Source organism: Miniopterus schreibersii (genome assembly GCF_964146895.1).
Source record: "Miniopterus schreibersii genome assembly, chromosome: 9".
Taxonomy (NCBI): domain Eukaryota; kingdom Metazoa; phylum Chordata; class Mammalia; order Chiroptera; family Miniopteridae; genus Miniopterus; species Miniopterus schreibersii.
Window position 1 is genome coordinate 43,809,752 of NC_138118.1, and position 22,168 is coordinate 43,831,919.

Here is a 22,168-nt window from a genome sequence, read left to right on the forward strand (position 1 = left end):
TGACTCTCTCATTTTCCCTGTAGGCGATTGTCCCCCTCTGCTGTGAGAGCAATTTATTTAAGAAGTACTTTCTACAGCGCTGGATATGTGCTAGGTGCTATTCTAAGCACTGTGCAAGTATTTTCTCATTTAATCCTCACAACAACCCAGTGCAGTTGGTACAATTGTTATCAGCACCTTACAGATGAGGAAACTGAGGCACAGAGAGATTCTGACTTCCTCACTCTGCTTCAGTTTTATATCTTGAGGTTCTGAGGATGATTTTATTAAAGAGTTCTGTTGCCAAGAAGTTTTACCTGATCTGTTGGAGTCCCCTTAGGAAGAACTGAGGCCCAGGCAGGTTAAATGATGACTGGGGTCCCACCTGAGGGTGGACAGCCTGTGCTTCCAACCCCCAGGTGACTGTTCTCACTTTGCCTGGCTGCCTCGATACCCCCCTCTTACTGATAGCATTCTTCTTTTCCAAAAGTAAAACTAACTCACAGCACCTGGCACAGAATTGTTTAATGCCATTGTACAAATAGGACAGTGTATTATGAGGAAAGCTATGGGAATGTGGTCTAGTCCAAGAAGAATCCATGTTTCTTTCCCTTGAGTTCTGTTCACGTTGTCAAGTCTAGTATGTCTCCTCAGGCTGGGGAAGCTACTTAGGAAAGTCCCCACCCCCACCAGACTCTGATGCCATTTGGGCTCAGAGGAGAGAGCACAGTCAGAGAGGGGCCGAGTCCACAGGCCTGTCCAAGGGCCTTGAGTGCCAGGGCAGTGTGTAGACTGCAGCAGCCGCCCCAGGTTCACAACCACAGAATTAAGTGGGTTGAACCCTAAGCCCAGACCCATCTGGGAATGAGGATTTGGGAGAAATGAGAGGCAGTTGTTTAAAAGATGTTTTATTGTTTTGTGTCATCTTTATATGAGACTTGTTAAAACCTCACGAAGAGAACATCTTGAGGGGGATTCACAAATCACAAGTAAACACTTGAGAAACAGCAAGTTTGGATCCCAAGGGCCAGACAAGCTACAATCGAGGCCAAGGTGAGAGAGGGGAAGACATAGGTCTTCTCACTAGAGCCCAGCCCCTCCTATACATGTGCAGCTGCAGCAGATGTGCTGCCTTCTGACTCCTCAGTTCTAGGGGTGCAGGGGAAGGGAGACCAGCACCCACAAGGCCTTACTCTGAGGCTCAATTGGCAGGTCAGTGTCACCTCTAGTTCTCAGGATGGAGGGCACAGCCAGGACTTCTGAAAATTGAATGTGCACAGGAATTACCTGGGAGGTTGTTAAAATGCGAGTTAAGTCAGCAGGTCTGGGGTGGGGCCTGAGAATGTATTTATAACAGGCCACTGGTTTGCAGGCCACACCCTGAATGGCAAGGCTATAGTATCACCCATTTTAGATAAAGTCCTAGCAGCTAACACTTATGGGACAGGCTTATCCAAGTACTGCAGATATATTTAACTCATTTAATCATTACCTGTTATTACTGCCCTTTTATAGATAAGTAACCAAGGCACAGGAAGGTTAAGCAATGTGCCCAAAGTCACACAGCAAGTAAATAGTAGGGCTGGGATTTAAACCAGGCAACTTAGCTCTGGAATCTGGGCCTGTAACCCCTATGCCTCTGTGTTAACGGAGTGCCTCTGTGTTGAGTAAATATAGCTCTGTTGACTCTTTGGTCTGCAGAAACATATGTAATGTTCAGTAAACACTATGAATCAGTCACCATTAGTGGTGAGAGGAGCAGACAAGCCTCCTCCAGTGAGTGCCCATCAGGAAAGAAATCAAAAAAGCTGATGAATTTAACTGCTGCCTTGGGTCTAGCCTGCATTGGTTCTCTAACGCAGGTGATACCTGGGTGCTTGTCACAGGCCATTAAGAAAAGGCTTTGTCCAGGGTCACCACCAGTGATTTCCGAGTGTTGGGGAAAAGCCTTTGGAATCTGTGTTGATTCTCTTAGGAGATTGGAAGGGACATGGCATGAGGTTGAGAGATTCAAGGTAAACGTGCTCTGAGGGCAAATTGAGGGTTTATTTCACTGTATCTGGTAGGTGTAAGGCCAGAATTTGCCACAGAAGTATTAAACAAAAAGACTGTGAATGTAAGGCAAATGTCTTTATGCAAAATGAAGTTAATGTAGAAGACCAGCTCTTTATAGGCCAAAGGTGGGAGCTGCCTGTAGAACGGTACTCACCTGAGGACACAGCCCAATATGTGCCAAGGACAGTCAGTGAGGAAGGGGAGGAGCTCCCAATGCACTGTCCAACAACCCAGCTCAGCCTCCCACTTGAAGGGGAAGTCCAGTGCCATCTTGCTATTTTCCTCAGGAACAGTAAGATATGCACTGTGTCTCCCAGCTGAGAAAACTGACCCAGAAAAAGACCCAGGCTTTTATCCCCTGCTAGCCGAAGGAAGACTGAGCTAGAAACAAGGTGGGTCTAGAACTGAGTTCAGAGGTGGGGGAGTTTGCGTAACCCTTTGGCCACAGATGGAAAAGCTGGGCCTGTGCTGAGTTAAATGCTCCCAGGGGGGCCAGGCCTCTAGCCAGATGCCTTTGCCCCCATCCCTAAAACTTCTAGTATCTACATCTGGGAAGCAGAATTAAGGGTTCTCCATTATGCTTTCCCTCTGGGGTGAGAGGGGCATCGTCAAGTTACCCCCTGAAACATTTTCATTTTTCCCTGCCATTTAAAATGGAAACATGAGTTCCAAATGGGCTCGAGGAGAATGAGCCCTTCTTTCCCTAGCGGCACATGGTATCAGTAGGCCTTTCCCAATGTGGCTCTTGTATCTGAGTAGGGCTTCGCTGGTGTCTTTCAGGTTGGGAAAAATAGCAGCCTAGCTTTGTCACAATCCAGCCCTTCAAGCATATCCAGCCCCGGACACAGCCGACAGGTAAGTTACTGGGAGGCAAAAGTACATAGGGTCATTAGCAGGGTGAAAAGATTATGGGTATTGGGATCAGACCCTGGTTCAAATCTCATCTCCAATTAAGAGCATGGCTGACTGGCTTCCAAAGCTAGTAATTATTAGCTGTTGTGCCCTTGGGCAAGTTACTTAACTCCTCTGTGCTTCAGTTTCCTCACCATAAGATGGGGATTATAATGGACACTACCTCATATGGCTTTTGTGAGAATTAAATTAATTTATTCACATAAAGCCTCTAGAAAATGCCCTATATAACACACAGTATTAGCTATTATTATTATTATTATTAGACAGATTACTTTAAGTCTAATGTTTTTTCACCTGTTAAATGGCAAAATCAATGCCTACCTCCTAAGGTTATCATGAAAATTAAATAAGATGATGTTGACTAAAGGGCCTTGCTAGTGGCAGATATCAGTCAGGGCTTTCTCCACACTTCTGGGTAGCTATAGCTACCATTCAGAGTCTGGTTTCATGCTGTGAATATTCAGGATAGATTTAGGAGTTTTTATAAACTTGAGGTGTGAAAGTAGTCAATGTATAAACGATTTTCTCCAATGGAGTATGTGTGCATTCGGGGGAGGCCAGAGAGAGTAGAGAGCAGAGTTCTTCATGTTATACATGATTGGAAAAAATACAAATATGGCTGTGCTGTGTTACCTTGGATATGCTGTAGGTTTTGAAGATAACAAATTACAATGTGTTTGTTTGCATTTTGGCCTTTGGGGTTTCCCCACAAATCTAGAGTAGTGTTTGGGTGAAGGTTATAGGGAAACAGTCTTTCTTTGCCCAGGTCAAGGAGAGTGTCTCCATTATTTTGAGTCACTGTGACCCTTTTGGGGCCTAAGCACCTGCCGCCGATCCTCTGTACTGAGAGGGGGTGGGAAGGCTCGTCTATGTTCAGGCAGTCTGCCTCTGTTTATGGCAGGCCTCCCATACAGGTGGCTGAGTGCACCTGAAAGCTCCAGGCATACTTGTGAGAACCTAAAATGCTGGCAGTCCACCTTAACAAATGTAATAGTAGTAGTAATAATAATAATAATAGCTATCATTTGTTGAGCCCTTTCTCTTCAGGTGCTGTGCTAAACACCCTTTACATACATTTAAACCTTTTAACAAACACTGTGAGAGACAAAATGATTATCCTCATTGACTGGACTAATAGGCTAAGTAACTTGAACCCAAAACCTCTATCTCCAAAGTTCCTGTGCTTAACCCAACACTCTGCCTCTTCCTTAGATAATTCTCTATGCTGTCTGGAGGTTAGATAAGAAACATCCCAGATGAAATAATAGAGAGAAAAAAGCAACAAAGACAGACTTGCTCTGGTTGTCTCTCCTGGAGAGAACCCCACGAATTTCTGCAGGATTCATCCCTGCATTTTCCTCCACAGCTAGGATTTTTGTGGCTACCCCACATTTATGGAGTCCTTTACAGCCATCCCCTCATTTGCTCAATGCAGCTGCCTTTTGCCGAATGCAAGAGTTGGGATGGTATCCTTTCTCTTATAGATGAGAAATCTCACTCCATTCTCAAATCCTCATGGTAATCCCAAGCTTTGCTTTTCTTTTCTAGAAGACCACAAACAGAACCGGCAGGATAAGGACTCTTCCATAACAAGACTATGAAGCCACTTCCAAACCAATGCCTAGCCACCTGATCCCACCCCAGGAGGCCAAGGTGGGGAGGGGAGTGGGCAGTGGGGGAGTCCATTTCCTGGGCCTTGCCTGTGGCTCTGGCCTTTCTTTTTCTTTTTTTAGTGACCAATTTTTAGTTTTGGAGAAAAAGAGAAAGACAAAAGAACGTGAATTTGAGATTTACAGAAAACAATACCAGTGTTTTGTTTTCGTTGTCTTTCATTTGCCGTGCATACACACTCTTCCAAGCTTGGGGTCACTCCTCCAGCTTCTGATTCAGCTACTGCGCCATCGTTTTGCTCCAGCCACGAGAGCAGACAGTGCAGGACTTCAGTTCCTGGTTGGCATCGTAGGAAACTCGAACTTGAGCACATGCCGTGCTCCTTTCCTTGTCATCGCCCACCCACCCCTCCTCTCCAGCCTCCTCCTACCTGCCACTCACTGAGTCCCCAAGGCCATCAGAAGAAGCTGCCTCTCATAAGCTCACCTCTGGACAGTGTGCTCGGGGAGGGGCTTTGCTGTTATCAGTCTATGTTTGGGGAGCGGAGAGCAGAGGCAGGAGGGTGGCTGAGTGCACTCATCAGGTTTCTGTGGCACACCAGTCCCATGTCCAGATGTGCAGCTCAGAGAGGATACACTGGGTCATGCCTGGAACGGGCCTTGGCGGTGGCAGGAAGCAGAGAATGGGGGTAGGAGAAGATATCTCTCAAAAGGCAGTGGGAACTGGGTGGCTGTGGTCATTTGAGCTTGTTAGGAATCCATACTGCAAAATCCCTTCCTCGGCACCATGTACAGGGGCCCAAAGCTGGGCAAGCGAGAAAGGGAAGCATCCCAGGGAAGCACTGGGAGACCCCAGGAAGCCACTCTGGAGAAGGCACAATGCCCACAGCTGTGGAAATTCTCCAGCCCCCCCCTCCAGGGCTAGGCAAGAGGAGAAAAAGGGAGGGAGGGAAGGGCCTGGGGGGAAGGTTCCATGGAGGGTTATGTGTCAACCCCCTCATGAGAATGAATACTAGCTTGGCTCACCTCTGTGCCCTGGGCCACAAAGCCCTGTGAATCAGTGCACCCATACATCGGGGTATGCTGGGTTATCAGAGGCCCTAACTCAGATACATCCGCCCCAGGAAAGAGTGTAAGGCTGGGCTACTGCCTAGTGAGGAAGAGACACTGGGAAGAGAGAAGCTGGAGCCCTGCAGCTATGAAACTGTTCACACTGGAGTTTGAAAGAAACATCAATACTGTAAGCTCTAATCAGGAATTGTAGTCAGGAAAGTAACTCACAACATAAAGGAAATGTTCTGTGCTGTTCATCATGTAATTTTCCAAATGATAGAATGGCACAGATATTAGTTTTTGCTTCATCCCTAAATCAGAAATGAAAGCCAGTTTTGCAACTGGACACAAACCCTCATCCCCACCCTGAAGTTAACCTTTCCCTCCCATCCCCCAGCCCAAAGATCAGACTACTGTTAAGTGTCACCGCAGAATTGAATTTCACTAAGGCGGGAGGCGAGCGGAGTGATTTGCATCAATGAAATTGCACTGACAGTGTTTCTTATATGATTACTACAATTTTTTAATATAAAATGAAGATTTTTTTTTAAATCATGAGTTGATATTAGGTACCAGGACATTAGTTCAGATGATTTCATTTTTATTTCTACAGTGTTAAAAGTGCACTTATATGCTGGTTTATTTACATCTTGGGGAAAAGAGACTGCAAATTGAAGGGAAGATTGTTACTTTTTCTTTTTTTAAAAAAAAAGGTTAAGGCAGATTTAAGACTTATAAATGTTTAAGAAATTATAAACAAGATTAGAACCTTTGAAAAAAGTTTAGAAGATATTCTTAAAGTAAATTTTTATAGTGTTAATTTTGTAATAATTTATGTTTTACTATATTACAGAGCTAACTGACCAGAATAGTTTCAGAAACAATATGAAACTTAGGAAAGTTTAAGCAATGTTTATATTTTTAAAATGTTCTTTGAATTATGTTTTTATTGTACATTTCTTCAGACTGAACAGTATGTACATATCTTTGTTATTTTTGCACAATTTTTGTCTTGTTCAGTTTTAGACGTCTGGTTTTTTATAATTTATTTTGAGTTGTAAAACTTGCAGGAGTAAAAACAAAACAAAAAAAATCTCAGCAACAAAATAACCCTCTGATTTATAAACTCTTACATTCAAAGAGGGAAAAACAAAGGTTGAGAGATGAAGTGGCTGCTTCTGAGAAATAATGTCTCGACAGGGACTAAAGGAGCAATTCAATAATAGGTTTAAACATTTTAGCTCTACATCTTGAATTGCAAGCTGGAATAAAGAGGCTCCCCACCAAATGCTGCTGACTTGTGAAAGACTGGCTCTGACCAAGGTGAGGACATTTCTGGAAAACTGAGCAAAAAGGGAAAACCCACGGTGTTTCTTCCTTCACAGTCAACCACAGGTTTACTTTATAACGATGTATTCAGACTCACAGCTTGAAAAATGGAATGCAAATAAAAGGTTTTCTTTGGTTTTGTTTTAATGAAGTTCAACTGGACCAGCCTATAAAGCACTATTAGGGTGATCCCCTTTGGGTACTTCTGTTCTCCCCCCCACTCAACCCCATCTCCCAGCCCCTTGACTGCACACACACCCCTCATTTGCCTGAAGATCTCGTGACCTGTCGCCAACCACAGAGGCTCGAAAGCTCTGGTTGTTAAGCATAACGCAATGCATAGACCTGTCAGCCATAAAAACAAAGCGACTTGGATAACTTGTATGCCTTCTTTTGTATCAATGTACCAATTGTAAATAACGCTGATCAACCTTTGTAGAGAATAGTTTATACAGCATATTCTATTACTGCTGATTCTCAGTGAAATCTTGTTTTAAAAAGGAAAAAAAAAGAAATTTTCTATTTACACCTTCTATTTTGTTATGCTGTCGGCCCATGGCACTTTAACAAAACTGCGGGTTTTACGTAGCTGGTCAGTCATGGGGTATATTAAATAACTGTTGTTGCACAGACAAGAATTTGCACCTGCTCATTTGTCCTTTCCTACTACCGATTTTAGAACCTTTTCCAGAAGAATTTTGATGACAGCATGTCCAAACATTCTAAACAAATGCCACACTTGTGGAGTGGGTTTCCTTTTTATGATCCATATTTTGTAACACTAAGTATTTTCCTTCTTTTTCCCTCACCTTTATGTATTAGCACTATCAGAATTCATTCCATGCCTGTGGTATTGTAAGCAGAATAAATGTCTAAAGTAGGTGTAAATAGTAAATTCTATGGCTTACAGTTTTAAAAAGGAAAGAACAAACATGTATCTATTGATACTGCCATGGTTCAGCACCAGGCCTGGAGACATTCTCCAGTGAGCAATTGTAATTTTTTTGCCTTTTTTTTTTTTTTTTTTTTTTTGTAACATGGCTTTGTAAATAAAATAATTTATATGTTTGTAAAACAAAGTCTTCGGGTTTTCATAAAATTTAGATTTCTTCCATTTTGTTTTTCTTTGGGTGAATGTGTTCTCACCAGATGAGCCTCCCTTCTAGGACATACATTTGAGGGATAGAAAAGAAGAGAGTGAATTCATTCAACAAATACCTATGGAGCATCCTGGCTTATGGAGCTAGGCTCTCTGTGATTAGCGATGAACAACAGATATACTCCAAGCTGCTTTCTGGAAGCAGCCCAGTGGAAGAAACAGTAAATAAACACACGATCAAATGTGTAATTACAGATTGCGGCAAATGCTATGGTTCTATGAGAGAGAAAATAGAGAAACCGACAAAGTGTGTGAGGGGAGTGCTGTTAAGGAGTTTTCTCTGAGGAAGTCAGCTGAAGGCAGAGTGTGGAGAGAGAATCCCAGACAGAGATGGTCCAAGGTAGGAAAGGTTCAGTAAGTTTCTGGAGCCCAGGGAAGATCCACTGTGGATGGAGCAGGGGGACAGAGATGGGCAGGAGGCAAGGACAAGATCACAAGAGGTTCTCAGAGTTTGGATTTTGCATTAATTCAGTGGGAATCCTTTGGAGGGCTTTAAGTAGGAACACAGCACTATCTGATATGTTGAATCACTCTAGCTGCTGGTGGAGAATCAATCGGAAGCTATTGCAAGAGACCAGATGAGACATGTTAGTGAGGTCCCAGGGTGGTGACAGCAGATATAGAGAAGTGAATAGGTTCAAGATATACTTTGCATATTAAATTGACAAGACTTGCTTAGGAATTAGATGCAAGAATAAGGGAAAAAATTACTCCCATGTTTCTGGTAGAGCAACTGTGTTGGGTGCAGCCCTGGCCGGTGTTGCTCAGTGGTTAGAGAATCGGCCTGCACACCATAGGGTCGTGAGTACAATTCCCAGTCAAGGGCATGTACCTGAGTTTCAGTTTCGATCCCAGGCCCTGGTCAGGGCCCCTGCAGGAGGCAACCAATCTCTCTCTCACCCTCCCCCTGCCTATCTCCCTTCTACTCTCTCTAAAAATCAATGAAGCCCTAGCTGGTTTGGCTCAGTGGTTAGAACATCAGCCTGTGGACTGAAGGCTCCTGGGTTCAATTCTGGCTAGGGCACCTACCTCAGTTGCAAGCTGGATCGCCTGCTTCAGTTGGGGCACGTGAGGGAGGCAACCAATCAATGTGTCTCTCTCACATCAATTCTCTCTCTCTCTCTCTCTCTCTCTCTGTCTCTCTCCTTTCCATGCTCTCTGAAAAGCAATAGAAAAAATATCCTTGGGTGATGATTAACAACAACAAAAATGTGTGTTGGATGCAGATGCCATTTCTTCAGATGTGGAAAATCAGTAAAGGAACAGGTTCTTTAGGGAGCAGGTGGGAGAAACATTTTGTGAAGATCAAAAGCTCTGTTTGTGATGTATGTTTGTTCATGTATGAGATTAGCATGAAACACCTAAGCTCTTATTTCAAAGGCATGGTATAGCCTGGCCTGTGTGGCTCAGTGGTTGAGCATTGACCCATGAACCAGAAAGTCACAGTTCAATTCCTGGTCAGAGCACATGCCTGGGTGCAGGCTGGATCCCCAGGAGGGCCGTGCAGGAGGCAGCCGATCACTGACTCTCATCATTGATGTTTCTATCTCTCCCTCTCCTTTCCTCTATCTAAAGTCAATAAAAACTTTTTTTTTAAGTCATGGTATACACATGACAGTAGCTATCAGCAGGTCTAAGTTGGAGGCATCAATTTGAGAATCTTTAGTATATGGATGATATTTAGGGCCACAGGTATGTATTCAATTACTTGAGAGAATGTAGAGGGAGAAGAGCAGACATTTAGAGGTTAGGTGGAAGCAGAAACTAGCAAAGACTCCTAAGATGAAGCATTCTCAAAGAGAAGAGAGAACCCCACAGGAAGGGGTTTCCTGGAAGCCAGGACTATAAGAACTTACAAGGATGGAACAATCAATTGAGCCAAATGCCGCTGTAAAGTGGAAGCCATAGATGGTATCATGTCTGGTTTTGCAGCAGAGGTCATTGGTGACTATTAGTTTCCTAAACTGTCATAACAAATAACCACAGCTTGGTGGCTTAAAACAACATAAATTTATTGTCTCAAAATTCTGGAGACCAGAAGTCGAAAACCAAGCAGGGCTGCATATCCTCCAAGGACTCTGTAGGGTAAGCCTTGTCTCTCCCAGTTTCTTGTGACTGCTGACAGTCCTTGTCATTCCTTGGCTCATAGATGCATCACTCCCATCTCTGCCTCCATCTTTTTTCCCCCCTTTTTAAAAAAACACTTCTTTATTGATTTCAGAGAGAAGAAGGGAGAGGGGGAGAGACAGAAACATCAATGATGAGAGAGTCATTAATCAACTGGGGATTGAGCCTGCAACCCAGGTCCATGCACTGACCGGGAATCAAACATGATCTCCTGGATCCTAGGTCGATGCTCAACCACTGAGCCATGCCTGGCTGGGCTCTGCCTGCATCTTCACATGGAATTCTCCCCTGTGTTTCTCCTGTGTCTCAAATCTCCCACTACCTTGCTCTGATGAGGACATCTTCATTGGATTTAGGGCCAACCCTAAATCCTGGGTGATCACATCTCAAGATTCTTAACTTAATTACATCTTTTTTCCAGATAAGTTCACACTCACAGGTTTAAGGGTTAGGACTTGAACATATCTTTTAGGAGGTTATTATTCAACCCACTACAGTGACCTTAGCAAAGCATGTGTGATGGAGTGGTAGGAGCCAAGGCCAGACTGGAGCAGTTTGAAGGAAATTCAATTATGTAGACATACCTTGAGATTAAAAGGCACATGGGAGTGTTTGGATTTGACTTTTGTCTTTGTTTTGGTTTTGTTTTCTTAAGATTTTTTAAAATTGATTTTTAGAGAGAGAGGAAGGGAGAGGGAGAGAGAGGAACATGCACGCCCCCTACTGGGAATCAAACCAGCAACCTTCCCATTCACGAGGGAGGACGCCCAACCAACTGAGCCACCTGGGCCAGGGTGGATTTGGCTTTTGTTGTTGTTTATTTTGTCTTTCAAGGGAGAAGAAACCAGATTACAATTCACATGCTAGGACAGCAGTGGAGGGAAAGTTTAAAGAAGCAGGAAAAAGGACAAATTCCTCAAGAAAGGAAGTCCTTGAGAAGTCAAGAGGGAGATGAACCCAAACACATGTGGAAATATTGTCCTTTGTACTGTTAAATGTAAACTGAGGCATATTAAATTTTTTAAGAGTTTATTTGAGCAGCACCAAACCCAGGAGCTATGAGGAGCACTCCACTGACAAGAGCTCAGGGAGAGACTTTTATAGAGAAAAGGCCAAGTAGGGAAATTATTGACTGGCTATAGTCAATAATGAATGGGAAGGGAAAACATGACTCAAGGGCTTTATTCTATTTTATTTTTGAAAGAATATGCATGTTTTTGTTTTTGTTTACAATTTTTATAAGTCTTTTGGTTCTGTCTGACTAAATAAACATAAAATTTTTATATGCCCGGCTGGCGTGGCTCAGCAGTTGAGCAACAACCTATGATCCAGAAGATTGCAGTTCGATTCTCACGATTCCCATTCAGGGCTTTCCAGGCTCGATCACCAGTGAGGGGCATGCAGGAGGCAGCTGGTCAATAACTCTCTTATCATTGATGTTTCTGTCTCTCTCTCCCTCTCCCTTCCTCTCTCTGAAATCAATAAATATATTTTTTTAAAAAAAAGAAAAGAAAATTTTGATATGGGTTAGATGCACAGCATTAAGTAGAGAACTGAATTTCTCTGCAAAATGGCGTAACCAGAGAAGGTGCTCCCAGGGTCTGCATTCACCTTCAAACACTTGAAGGAAGTTCCCACTAGGTCCAGGCTGAGCCCAATATTGTTCAACATTTTAATTAATGGATTGGCATTCAAAATAACCTTGGTGAATTAAAGCCATGAATACAAACAGATTGCTTTATAGAATAGCTCTTACCTTTCAGGGGGTTGCCCAAGGGAGGTTTCTGGTGCTGGAAATGTTCTGAATCTTGACCTGGGAGCTTGTTAAATGAATATAATCATTGGTGAAATATTCATCAGGTTGTATACTTAAGATTCATTCATTTCACTGTGTACTTTGAAATTTAAAAGTTTGCACACAGACACAAAAGGTGAATGGCAGATGGGAGTGCAATTATCTTAGCAGAAAGAAGAAAGTTACAAAGTAGTCTGAGAAGAATACTAATGAGAAGCCCATTTTCTCCCCACGTCCCTAGAGGCAGTAGGTACCACAGAGGAGGGGATATAGTCAAGGGTTGAAAATAGGAAAGGGAAGGTTTGAAAGTCTCATGAGATTGTTGGACCCCTCAGAGCTCCTTTTGCCTCCCACATGCAGACAAGTGGCCACTGACCACCACCCAAAACCCCTCAGCAAGGGACTGAAGAGTTATTTTTTAGAGAAAATAATGGGACACTGAGATTCTGGATTCAAGGTTACCAGGCCCAGCACAGAAAGTTTCTTTGGGGTGAGGTGGGGGGTGGGACAAGGCACAAGATTGTTTCTTTTCATCATAAACTGTAGAATACTAATTTATTACAATATCATGCTATTTTGATATTTTAAAAATTTAGAGTATAATATCAATATGCATAATTAATGATGAAATATATGGAGGTCATTAGGTAAACTCACATAGTGTTTACCAGAGTACAGTACAATGCAGTGTTTGACTCTCAGCATGACAACTTAAAAAGTCTGGATAAAGAACCAGAGAAAAACTGAATGTGATCAAAAATAAGTAATTACAGTGAATGCTTGTGTAATGTACTTCTTGGGAGTAGTTAAAAATGGAATGGCTTTAGAAGCAATCCTTCTTCATAGGAGGACTTGCCCAACAGAGATTTTGTGCTGGTAAAACCTGGTATGGATTACCAAATGGGTTACATTGACATCTGGGGGCTTTTTCATCCAAAACCATGTATATTTCATGTTTCCTTGGACTTCAAATTTATCTTTAGGGACCCCTTTAAAAGTTCCAGTGGTCTGTTTTATTCAATGCTATATAGTTCCTAAAATAGTGGTGGGCATACAGTTGGCATGATAAATGTTTGTTCAATTAAAAACTGGAGTCAATTGTTTGCTGGTAAATGTGAAACGCCAGCTTTGAGGGTGACTGGGGAAGCATTTGCTGATTTCTGTGATGTTCATATGCCCACCATGGCCAACTTCAAGCTACCAGCAGAATCTTGCTGAATGCAGAGGGGAAAGAGAGATGTGCAACTGACTCTTGTGAGCCTGGGCAAGCCAACTCCAGCACACCTTGATTCTGACTGATAAAATATACATGCTTATGACCAGCAATACTAGATTAATTCATGCTAAACTACATGAAATAATTTAATCCCTTAGTAAGGCCTACAAGGAGAATTTTGCTGTCACTTGGAAATGACCAACATTCAAACCAACAATTTTTTTTACTATTTATTTTTCTTTTAAACTTATTTCTGCTTGAAAAGAGCATTGGGGCAAAGTGGATGACTTAGTTTCAAAAATAATATACAAGCAATTATCTATCTTTCTGTATAAGCAATCCCCACTCTGTGGGCTGTGCTCCAAATGTTTCATTTGGAACCTAATATACTCTTCCATTCAAGGGTGACTAGGTTGCAAGACAATCACAAAACCCATAGGTATCAATGCAATAGTAGTATTTTGGGACATGCAGCCAGGGAAGTCTAGATTGTATGCACCTGGCCACCATCCAGCCAGGAGAAACCACACCGTTGGACCTGCCAACTGCCAACTTCTAGGAGAGTCAAGACTTCTGGCTGCACCCGGAGCAGACTCCCAGCTCTAAGCCATACCTGCACTGCTCTAATATCAAGAAAGTGACTCAAAGAATTTTCCCCTAGTAAGGGTGGCAGTGATACTGGTGGTGATGGTGGTGATGGCAGTAGTAGTAGTAGTAATAGTAATAGTAAACTGATATTATTGTTTCACATCTTTTCTAATATAATCCTTGTAATAACTGTGTGAGGTAAATGAAATTATTACCCTAATTTTACAGATGAGAAAAAGCAAAGTTTAGAGAGTTCGAGTCATTTGGTCAAGATCACTGAACTAGTAAGTGGGGAAGCCTCTTGCAAAAGGGTCCTTGACTCCGGGTGTAAATTTTGTAAACAGGAGATCATCTAAGGTCATCCTGCATACAAATAATTTAGAAAGCTCAAATAATGTTCATAAATTTTGTTCTGGGCTTCAATTTGGTGGACCTAATTAAAGCTTAAATAGACCTATTTGGTGTGATAGGAGCTAAATTTAGACGCAGTTTATAATACGATATTCTAAAATACAAAAGTAGCTTTAAAAATGAAACAACAGGATTAAAAAAAAAAGTCTTCCTGTAAAAACTGGTGAAATCCAAATGTAGTCCATACCTGAGTTAGTAGCAGTGTATACTAATGTTGACTTCCTAGTTTGACATTGGCGATGGTACATGGTTATTATGTAAGATGATATCACTGGGAAGAGCCGAAAGGTACATGGAAACTCTTTGTACTATTTTGAAACTTCTTGTGAGTCTTAAACTATTTCAGAATTTTTTTAATTAATAAAGTGCTATAAAGGGGGTACCATAGGACTAGATCCACTATCCCCGTCTTCTCCTGACATCCTTTGTACTGTGGCCACTCAATATTTTCTATACTTTCATGTTTTGTAAAATGGATTTAAGTTAGTGTTTTAAAATATTTTTAGCATTTTTTGCCTTTTTAGGAAAAGCTGGACACTGCTTCTGAGAAGATTTGGCACTACTTCAGATAATTAAATGTTACCATTTCACCCAGACTGAGTTATTAACTTTTGAGACTTGAGCTCAACTAACCTGGATACCTGTTAAAGCATACAGTTGCAAAGCTAAAACAGGCTCCTGACTAATACGGGGTCACTACAGAACTGTATTCTGGTTTTTTTAAAACTCTAAAATGCAGCTCACCAATAAAACAACTTGGTGAAAATAAAATTATCAGGTTCCAAGCCTGTGCCTTTCTCATGATTTGCACAACAATATTAACTGTACAGCAGGTCCTCGAATAACATCGTTTCATTCAATGTCACTTCCTTATAACGTTGGTGAAGTGCCATAGGAACTTAACTCTTGTTTATCACAATTAGCCTATGGTAAAATTGGTTAAAGTCGCAGGACCTGTTTGTGATCTTGGGCAAAACACCTAAAGTTGCAGAACCTATCAATATCATCAACGACATAAAGGTATACTAAATATACCTTCGGTTCCTCCTACATTGCCACACAGAATGAAGTGTCTGTAGGTTTTTGGGGTTTTTGGTTAATCCTCATCTGAGGATACTTTTTCCATTGAGTTTTTTAGAGAGAGTAGAAGGGAAGAAGGGAGGGGAGAGGGAGAGGGAGAGGTAGAGGGAGAGAGAAAGAGAAAGAGAGAAATATCAATGTGAGAGAGACACCGATTGGTTTCCTCCCGCATGCGCCCCGACCGGGGCCAGGGATGGAACCTACAACCCAGGTACAGGCCCTTGACTAAGAATTGCTCTAGCCACTGAACAACCAGGGCTAGAGTCTGTAGTTTTTTTAAAGCTGCAACACAAAATCTGAAATGTTACCCCAAAAAAATCTTTCAATAAGAAACCAAGTAGGCCCGGCCAGGCATGGCTCAGCGGTTGAGCGTCAACCTAGGATCCAGGAGATTGGGGTTCGATTCCTTGTCAGGGCACATGCCCGGGTTGCAGGTTTGATCAATGACTCTCTCCTCATTGATGTTTCTCTCTCTCTCTCTCTCTCTCTCCTTTCCTCTCTCTGAAATCAATAAAGATATATTTTTTAAAAAAGAAAAAAAAAGAAACCAAGTAGGACAGACTGTGGACACAGGTTATAGAGACTGTATTTAGTCACAATGTCCCCCTTCTTCTCATTTTAACAAGTCTATTAAGATATAATAGCAAATACTTATATAGCACTTAATACATGCCCAGCACCATTTTCCCCCCATTGCTTTTCTGAGAGAGTGGAAGATAGAGAGAAACATTGATGTGATAGGAATGCTTCGATTGATTGCCTCCCACATGCACCCCGACCAGGGCCAGGGATGGAGCCTGCAACCCAGATATGGGCCCTTGGCCAGAATCGAACCTAGGACCCTTCAGTCCATGGGCTGACACTCTAACCACTGAGCCAAATCAGCTAGGGCCCCAGCACCATTTTTTTTTTTTTTAAATCTTTACATATATTAACTCTTTCAGTACTCAAGACATACCCTGTGAGGTAGATATATTATTCTTACCATATCCATGAGGAAACTGAGGCAGAGAATTTAGGCATTTTGCCCAAAATCACATAGTTATTAATGGTCAGTGGTAAAACTGGCCTTTAAAGTGAGGCAGTCTTGCCCCGCTGGGTGTGGCTCGGCGGTTGAGAGTCGACCTAGGATCCAGGTGATCGGGGTTCGATTCCCGGTCAGGGCACATGCCCGGGTTGCGGGCTCGATCAATGACTCTCTCATCATTGATGTTTCTATCTCTCTCTCCCTCTCCTTTCCTCTCTCTGAAATCAATAAAGATATATTTTTTAAAAATAAATAAATATAAATAAAATAAAATAAAGTGAGGCAGTCTGGCTCCTGAGGCCACTACAGTACACTTCCTCACCATATATTTTCTCAGAGAAAGAAAGTGCTTGTTATTTTTCCCCTCCTTTTTAACAGCAATTAAAACTCTTGGCTGAGGCATCTCTGAATTGTCTCTAATTGAAATAGGAAACGGAGAGAGGCGATCAGCTCACAATCTGTTCTGACCGCCCATGCCCCCTTTCCCTTTTATTCATGCTCCCCCCAAACATACATACTGACCCAGAGCTATAACTTCAAGGTCGACAGGCAACTTGACAAGTCTATCCAATACCAAAGCTGAACTCTTTAAAAAAAAATTTAAAACGAACAAAACAAAAAAACACACACATGAATCACTGTGGCATCCAGTTTCTATTCAAAAAAAAAAAGCTCCAGTCCATCTTTTAATTTTTTTGAAAAGTTCCTGACATTACAGAACTAAACTGAAATGTATTAATATTCCACTCTTACATTTCCATGACAAAAAAAATTTTCATGAGCCAAAAAAACACAAAAACCAACAGGGAGAAGCTTTTAAAACTAAATATGGATCTCAGCAATAACAGCTTAACAGAGAAAGGATTTAAAATGCTTTAACTAAAAAATCAAGTGGCTAATAAAGTGTGTACAAACTGAAAATTTACGAACTATTTAAAACCTGGAATCGCTCACTGTTCAGAAACTACATAGATGGATCATGGGTGGTGGTGAACAGCAGAAAGGGATGAATCTGCATTGTTCTAACTGCTCCCCATGCCACCTGTCTCCTAAGAAAGCCTGACATTGATTAGATATTGAGCCAGGCTAATGCTAGCAGTAGATCCAGTGATGGTAACCTGCCTATCAGTAGATCCTTCCACTAAGTTCGCAATTTTGATCTGTGCCCCAGACATCTGACGGATCTCATTGATTTTGGTGCCTTGACACCGGTTATGCAGCCAATCAAATAATTTGGAATGGTGAGTTCAAGAGAGGTAGTCTGAGCAGATGCATCCAAACCTGCCCAATAGCCTTTCTCCGCTGCAGAGCTGGATTTAATGCCACTGAATCCGGTGTTCTCATGCGTCATGGGCAAAGGAGACTGTTGCATTGCCAACTGGTGCAGCTTGGTCAAATCTGGCTGTGGGATGGCATACTGTCCTTGAGGGTATAGGCCTCTAGAGGTGGTCCCTCCAGGTCAGGGTTGAGGCACGTGGACAGGGTAGTGTGGGGAAAGCTCGCACGGTCGCTGCCTTGCTGTGCCTGGCCTGATTACTGCAAAGATGACCAGAGAACTGGACGGCTTGGGCCCATACGGGATGGTCACGCCCTTCGGGGGGATTCCAACCAACATGACCACGCAGATCTGTTTCACACACTCAGTGAAGGATTGCGGAATGTCAGCAATAGCGATGGCCCGCTCAGTTGAGTTGGGGGGCATATCCCCTGCCACCTGGACCTGAGCCCCTGTACTCTGTATTTCCTTGATCTTGCAACCACCTTTCCCAATGAGAGAGCCACACTGACCAGCAGGGACCACCAGCCTCGGGGTGACTGGGGGTCTACTGGCAGCTGTGCTATTGGTCATAGAGCTGCTGATGTCCTCTTCCAGTTTGCCAATGATCATAGCAAAGGTTTTCAAGATGGCATTAGTGGGTCCAGCCAAAGTGACAATTCTCTCAAGACAATTCCCTTCTGAGATGTTGATACGGGCACCACTCTCCTCGTGCATCTTCTTAACTGATTCTCCTCTCTTTCCGATGATACTGCCAACTTCCTTTCCATGCATAAGTAGCCAGATGGTGAGAGTGACATTTAATCCACCTTCAAACACACTGGTGTCCACCTCCAGCAGTTTTCTGGGGAGCTGGACTTTGAGCGGTCAAGTCTTTGGTGACTGGTGGAGGGGGCGGTAAAAGCCAAAAACTGGAGGCCGGAGGCGACTGAGGGGAAAGGAGGAGCAGGAGGGAAGGGGAAGGGCGGGAGGCCAGGGGCGAACAATAGGGGCAGGTGGGAAGGCGAGCCCCCTCCCCCTCAGGCGGGTGGAGGAGGAAGGGAGGGATGGAAGAGGAGGAGGAGGAGGGAGGGGGTGGGGGTGGAGGAGGAGGGTGAGGAGGGAAGGAGGGAGGAGGAGGAGGGAGGGGGAGGAGGAGGAGGGGAGGAGGGAGGAAGGGGAGGAGGAGGGGAGGAGGGAGGAAGGGGAGGAGGAGGGGAAGAGAAAGGGGGCTGGAGGAGGAAGGAGGGGGGTGGGGGATGGAGGAGGAGGGGAGGGGGAGGGAGGAGGAGGGGAGGAGGGAGGAAGGGGGAGGAGGAGGGGAGGAGGGAGGGGGCTGGAGGAGGAAAGAGGTGGGTGTGGGATGGAGGAGGGAAGGAGGGGGAAGGGGAGGGGAAATGGAGGAAGGGGGTGGGGAGGAGGAGGGGGAGGAGGGGGAGGAGGGGGATGGAGGGGGAGGAGGGGGAGGAGGGTGGAGGAGGGGGAGGGCGGGGGAGGAGGGGGAGGAGGGTGGAGGAGGGGGAGGGCGGGGGAGGAGGGGGAGGAGGGTGGAGGGGGAGGGGAGGAGGGAGGAGGGTGGAGGAGGGGGAGGGCGGGGGAAAGGTCCCGCGGGGCAGGTAGAGTCCGGGAGAGGGCGCAGGCCGCGGCTCCCCCACCTCGGCTGCTGCCTCTGCTGGTCTGGGCCCAAAGCCAAACTCTTTAGGCTAGTGGTTCACAGTCATAACGACCAAGTGGTAGGTTGATCTGGGACTTTCCCAGTTTCATCATTGAAAGTTTCACGGCATGGAAACCCCCTTCCCCGCGACCCTGGGCAAACCAGGTCTGTGCTCTAGAATCACCCCGAAAGCTGTTTAAAAGTTGATGCCTGGGATAGCACCCCTTCTTCCTGGAACCCTGCCCCCAGACTGGGGGTGCTGCGAAGGAGCAGGCGCCCTATTTTCTAAAGGCTCCCCAGGAGATTCCGGCGCGTGCCGGGTTGAGGCTGCCTGCGGCCCTGCGGTACCAAGCAGGGTCCGGGGCTCCCCGACTCTCAGGACTCCTCACCGGCATTTCCCCAGGCCCTCAGCTCCACCCTCACAGCTTCACCTAATGCAGGGTCTCAGCCGCGGCTTTGCACTAGGATCACCTGTGAAGCCCTTAATAGCTACCAGTTTAGGAATGTAAAATGCTGCAGCCACTTTGGAAAAAAAGTTGGCAGTTTCTTTAAAAGTTAAACATACAGCCAGGCCGGCGTGGCTCAGTGGTTGAGTGTCGACCCATGGACCTGGAGGTCACAGTTTGATTCCCGGTCAGGGCACATGCGGGGATTGTGTGCTCCATCCCCAGTCAAGGGCATGCAGGAGGCAGCCGATCAATGACTCTCATCATTGATGTTTCTATTTCTCTCTCTCCCTCTCCCCTCTCTCTAAAATCAATAAAGGCATATTATTAATTAATTAATTAATTAATTAAAAATAAATGTTAAACATACCCTTATTACATGATCCAGACATCACATTCCTAGATATTTACCCAAGAGAAATGAAATCATATGTCCACACAAAGATCACACAAATGTTCATAGCAGATTTATTTGTAAAAGCTCCAAACTGAAAACAACACAAATGTCCATCAACAGGCAAATGGATAAACAAATTGTTTATCCATGGAATCTTACTTAGCAAAAAAGAGGAATGAAGTTGATACATGCAACAACATGCATGAATGTCAAAAATAATTATGTTGAGCGAAAGATCAGACCAAAAAAAATGTGCAGACTATATGGTTCCATTTATATAAAATCCTAGGCAATGTAAACTAATCTAGAGTTAAAGATATCTCGTCAGTAGTTGCCTGGTGATAGTGGAAGAGGCAGGGTTAAGGAGGGGTGGGAGGGAAGAACTAGAAGGGAACACAGGGAAACTGGGTGTGATGGATATATTCCTTATCTTGAATGCAGTGATGATTTTATGGATATATACATATATCAAGAGTAACACCTTACTTTCTGGGACAAGATGGTGCCATCAGACTCTTAACAGTCTGATGATCAGAAGGACTGTACACAGTTAATGGACCAACACATTTTACAGAAAGAACAGTGTTTCCAAGGCAATCTGGGGGAAATTACAAAGTCTATACCTTTAGTAAGGATGGGACCTTGTTTGCCTGGGGCAAAGGAGAAAAAATAAATATTATCAATGTCACTGACAAGGTACTGCAGCTTTAGCCAATAGAAGTTTCTTTAAGGTGAATAAGGTTACAATGCCATGGAATAAAAAAGCTACTGCTGTGTTGGTAATAACTGGTACAGATGTTGATAAGACAGAAGCTTCCTACTATGGGGAACAAATGCTGCGTTTCATTGCAACAAACGGAGAAAGTGCTGTAGTGCAAGTACCAAAAAGTAGCCCCATCTATGATGTAGTTTGGAATTCTAGTTCTACTGTGTTTTGTGCTGTTTATGGTTTTATGTCTGCCAAAGCTACAACTTGCAACTTGAAATGTGATCCTGTGTTTGATTTTTGAACTGGTCCTCATAATGTAGCCTACTGTAACCCTCATGGACATGTTTGTACTAGCTGGATGTGGAAATCTGAGGGGACATATAGAAGTGTGGGGTGTTAAAAACTACAAACATTTCTAAACCAGTGGCCTCTGATTCTACATATTGTGCTTGGTGCCCAGATGGTGAGCATGTTTAAAAGCCACATCTGCTCCCAGGTTACGTGCCAATAATGGGTACAGACTTGGCATTATACTGGCTCTGTCTTGCACAAGTATGATGTGCCGTCAATGCAGAACTATGGCAAGTTTCTTGGCAGCCATTTTTAGATGAAATATTTCCAGCAAAAACATTAACTTACCAAGCAGTTGCAAGTGACGTACCCAGTGAAGAACCTAAAGCTGCAACGTCTTCTAGACCCCCAGCTTTAATAAGTAAACCAAACACCAATTCCAAACTGCATGAGGAGGAACCACCTCAGAATATGAAACCACAACCAGGAAATAAGACATTATCAAAAACAGCCCTTAAAAATCAAAGGAAACATGAAGCTAAGAAAGCTGCAAAGCAGGAAGCAAGAAGTGACAAGAGTCTAGATTTGGCACCTACTCCTGCCCCGCGGAGCTCAGCACAAAATATTGTCTCTTAGTCAACTTCTGGAGAGCTTGAGGCAGACAAGAAAATCAAGAACCTAAAGAAGAAATTGAAAGCAATCGAACAACTGAAAGAACAAGCAGCAACTGGAAAACAGCTAGAAAGAAATCAGTTGGAGAAAATTCAAAAAGAAAAAGCCCTTCTCCAGGAGTCGGAAGATTTGGAACTGGGTATTTAAAGATTCACAGAAAGCAAGTTGGTTACCAGAAATCAGTGAAAACACATCTTCTATTAAGTTCACTGGTGTATACAGAATATTCATGTGTCCACATTTAACATTCATCTATAATTTTAACCACTTTTCCATATGTGTAAAATTATTTATTAAGTCCTATTAAATTGATCTTTGCATCCTTTATCCTATATCATGTTAACATATGATATAAAAAAGGGACACATGAATTTTTTAGCTAAGTTTGACAGATTGAAAG

The 22,168-nt window shown here is 43.5% G+C and overlaps 1 protein-coding gene and 2 pseudogenes across 8 annotated transcripts in view; 2 read left to right on the forward strand and 1 right to left on the reverse strand.

The window, feature by feature from the left end:
• The window catches only part of ATXN7L1 (ataxin 7 like 1), a gene marked incomplete at its 5' end in the record, with an annotated part of 234,863 nt that extends 226,870 nt beyond the window's left edge, over window positions 1-7,993 (forward strand). For 5 of the 6 annotated variants that reach the window (XM_081147535.1, XM_081147536.1, XM_081147537.1 and 2 more), the window contains 2 exons: window positions 2,815-2,889; window positions 4,498-4,957. In XM_081147535.1, coding sequence (XP_081003661.1) covers window positions 2,815-2,889; window positions 4,498-4,539 — 117 coding nt within the window. In that variant the 3' untranslated portion in view covers window positions 4,540-4,957. Of the gene's footprint in view, window positions 1-2,814; window positions 2,890-4,497; window positions 4,958-7,311 lie in introns of those variants that run through there. The other variant, XM_081147541.1, reaches the window with a different exon arrangement.
• Window positions 7,994-17,366: 9,373 nt separating this feature from the next.
• On the reverse strand, window positions 17,367-18,583 carry LOC308561642 (poly(rC)-binding protein 2 pseudogene; annotated as a pseudogene). Its single transcript has one exon. The product of its transcript is annotated as a poly(rC)-binding protein 2 pseudogene (transcript).
• Window positions 18,584-19,381: 798 nt separating this feature from the next.
• Window positions 19,382-21,915, forward strand: LOC308561602 (eukaryotic translation initiation factor 2A pseudogene; annotated as a pseudogene). The gene is made up of 2 exons: window positions 19,382-19,418; window positions 20,793-21,915. The product of its transcript is annotated as a eukaryotic translation initiation factor 2A pseudogene (transcript).
• The last annotated feature ends 253 nt before the right edge of the window (window positions 21,916-22,168 follow it).